At 40.8% G+C, this 3,602-nt stretch overlaps 1 protein-coding gene across 1 annotated transcript; it reads left to right on the top strand.

The window, feature by feature from the left end:
* Positions 1-442: 442 nt before the first annotated feature.
* Positions 443-1,285, top strand: LOC111804938 (copper transporter 5.1-like). The gene has a single exon (XM_023689772.1). The coding sequence runs from the start codon at positions 547-549 to the stop codon at positions 973-975; it is 429 nt and encodes a 142-aa protein (XP_023545540.1). The 5' UTR covers positions 443-546; the 3' UTR covers positions 976-1,285.
* Positions 1,286-3,602: the final 2,317 nt, after the last annotated feature.

Here is a 3,602-nt window from a genome sequence, read left to right on the forward strand (position 1 = left end):
TGAATAATTCTGAGCATGTAGCTAAACGGCATAAAAAAATACGACTGCAATATGCAGTAAAGGACGAGGCGACGAAGCTTCGTCTTCTTCGATAGCAACCCACAGAGTTTCATTGAGTTACCCGCTTCCCGTGCTCAACAACAACGATCTCTGCCATTAAACCCAGATCCACGCGGTGCACGAGTATGACTATGACATGCAACGACAGCATCTCTGACATCGACACAATCCAATTTAAGATTTTTTAATCATCTTATCTTTAAAATATTTCTTATTCGGAAGTCGTCTCAATTCATTCATGTAACAGACAACCGAGGCTTGAATTTTGGCCGGAAGGGTAGAAATGTAAATAAGGAAAATGTGAAGGGCATTTTCGTAAAACGTTGTTGTATCGTACAAGTGTACTACGTGCCTCACAGTACAACAAACCAAGCAAAAATTAGCTCCGAGGCGTTAAAACGGCCCCATATCCTTACTAACCCCAACAAGAAACTCTCCCGCTTTCCCAATCTCACCGATTCCGTTGATTCGTTGCAGAGAGCGAAGATGATGCACATGACCTTCTACTGGAGCAACCAGGTGACGCTCCTGATCGATTCATGGCGGACAAATTCATGGCTAAGTTATTCCCTCTCCTTGCTCGCTTGCTTCATCGTTTCCGTTTTCTACCAGTATTTGGAGAGCTATCGCATCCGTTTGAAGCTTCTTTCATGTCGGAAGCCGTCGCCATCGGAGATCGATGTTCCTCTCCTTCGATCTAAAGTGGCTGGTAAGTGGACGGTTGTGAAATTTGCAGAATCTCTGTTTTTCGGAGTCAACTCGGCGATAGGTTACCTTCTGATGCTCGCGGTCATGTCCTTTAATGGCGGAGTTTTCGTTGCGATTGTGTTAGGGCTTGCGTTTGGTTATTTGGCGTTTAGGAGTGATGATGAGGATTTCAGTGTTAGTGTTGAAAATCCTTGTGCCTGTGCTTAGTTCTTCCTCAGTATCGCGAATCAGATGAAAGCTGAATGAAAAGTAATTGCTGAATCTGCTCCTTTCAGATACGAATCGGTTTCTTGCATTGTCTTATTAGATCTGTTCTTTTCGTTTCGTGCTCAATTGATTGGCCGTTTACTTCAATTTCTGCAGATCTGTTTGGATGTTTTATGATTAGATAATTTGTGCATAAACGGAGTAAAATATTGTGATTCGTCTGTTCGTCTGTCAAATTGTAGAAAATTTCAATTAGGGGGGGAAACTCTACTGGTTGATTATGATCCTTATTTTGTTTTTTGTTGATGAATTTCGATTTGCAGTTTGACAGATAAGATAGCAGAAAATGGCTCCATAAATCCTTGGCTTTTGATTTCAATTTCAATTTCAATGTACAAAGCCCATCACCATTCTATCTTCTTGGGATGGGAAACAGAATAAAGGTAGCTAAAATAATACCACTCTTCCGAGATTGGCAGTTTCCAAACCATTTATAGGATAGCAAACAATAAACAAATAAACAACTATAGTAACTTATTATCCGAGTATGAAGTATTGGTAACTAGCGGCATTTTGAAGCAAAGTTAATTTTGATAGTGATAAAGAGTATCTTCGACTTCTAGGATCATAGCAACATGTCTTATAAGGAGTATGTTCGACTGTCAAGATCATAGCAACATGTCTTATAAAGGGTATGTTCAACTTCTAGAATCATAGCAACATGTCTTATAAGGTGTATGTTCAACTTCTAGGATCATAGCAACATACTTTAAAAGGAGTGTTCCGTTGCTAGGATCATAGCAACATACTTTAAAAGGAGTATGTTCCGTTGCTAGGATCATAGCAGCATGTCTTGGAAGGAGTATGTTTCGTTGCTAGGATCATAGCAGCATGTCCTGGAAGGAGTATGTTTCGTTGCTAGGATCATAGCAGCATGTCCTGTATGGAGTACGCTCCAGTGCTAGGATCATAGCAGCATGTCCTGTAAGGAGTACGTTCCAGTGCTAGGATCATAGCAACATGTCTCGTAAGGAGCATGTTCCAGTGCTAGGATCATAGCAACATGTCTCGTAAGGAGCATGTTCCAGTGCTAGGATCATAGCAACATGTCTCGTAAGGAGCATGTTCCAGTGCTAGGATCATAGCAACATGTCTCGTAAGGAGCATGTTCCAGTGCTAGGATCATAGCAACATGTCTCGTAAGGAGCATGTTCCAGTGCTAGGATCATAGCAACATGTCTCGTAAGGAGCATGTTCCAGTGCTAGGATCATAGCAACATGTCTCGTAAGGAGCATGTTCCAGTGCTAGGATCATAGCAACATGTCTCGTAAGGAGCATGTTCCAGTGCTAGGATCATAGCAACATGTCTCGTAAGGAGCATGTTCCAGTGCTAGGACCATAGCAACATGTCTCGTAAGGAGCATGTTCCAGTGCTAGGATCATAGCAACATGTCTCGTAAGGAGCATGTTCCAGTGCTAGGATCATAGCAACATGTCTCGTAAGGAGCATGTTCCAGTGCTAGGACGGATTCCGAATGGCATAATTGTCCAATTTCTTACTCGATCTTCAAACAAACAAAGAAGACTGACTCCTCCTCCTCCGACTCCTCCTTCTCCTCCTCCTCCGACTCCTTCTCCTCCTCCTCCGACTCCTCCTTCTCCTTTAGGATAGGATCGTCGTTGGTCCTTCTTTCACTAATGATCTCATTAGATCACAGATCACAATTTGATATGGTCCTTCTTTCACTAATGATCTCATTAGATCACAGATCACAATTTGATAGTCGAACGCACGAGGGACGAGACTTTCTATCACAATGGTCTCTCTCTTCTATAAATAGAAACATGTCTTATAAGGAGCATGTTCCACTGATGGGATCGGGATCGAAGCAACATGTCTTGTAAGGAGCATGTTCCACTATGACCACGACGATAGTGACAATGTGCATACTCAACCATTCGGATCATAGTTGGATTCTTCTTCTCTACCTTAAACTTTAAAGATACTTGTTTAATGATATATAGTCGGGTTGATGTACATATACTTCCTTTTATTCAAATTCGTTAAATAATAATAATAATAATTTATATGAAATAAAAGACACTAGGTGAATACATTCCAAAGACCAAAAAAATAATAATAACAATAATAATAATAATAATTTACTCTGCGTTTGACCGGTCCAGCTGATGTCAGCCAGAACACCAGGAATTTGCTTACGTCATCTGTGCCACATAGGTGTGGACGTCATACATTAAGAACCTATGAAATATAGGTTGTTGTTGCTACTGATGATGAAAGGGACTAGTAGAACGTCTAACCAAGAAAACTTAAAACTTTGAGAACGAACCTTATGAGAAAGATAAGCTCAAAAAAGCTGAAGTTTGAGAACCGACGACCTAAATAGAGCCCAAGAAAGATTGTCTGGTAGCTTCCTCCGTTTACCCTAAGTTCAGAAAATGAAATCACACGCAACATGAATCATGACATTTAGTCCTAGTATGATCTAAAACTATAGCCTTTAGGCTCGAGCTCTTTCTTACATTTGGGATGTGTACCACTTTCATACACATAGTTCTATATCCACCACTTTCATATACACCGAACCCACCAAGCTCATACAAC

Source organism: Cucurbita pepo, chromosome LG11, assembly GCF_002806865.2.
Source record: "Cucurbita pepo subsp. pepo cultivar mu-cu-16 chromosome LG11, ASM280686v2, whole genome shotgun sequence".
Lineage (NCBI taxonomy): Eukaryota > Viridiplantae > Streptophyta > Magnoliopsida > Cucurbitales > Cucurbitaceae > Cucurbita > Cucurbita pepo.

What these genes read in the sequence shown, in the direction of transcription:
- LOC111804938 (XM_023689772.1), top strand. Translation starts at nt 547, where the DNA reads ATGATGCACATGACCTTCTACTGGAGCAACCAGGTGACGCTCCTGATC.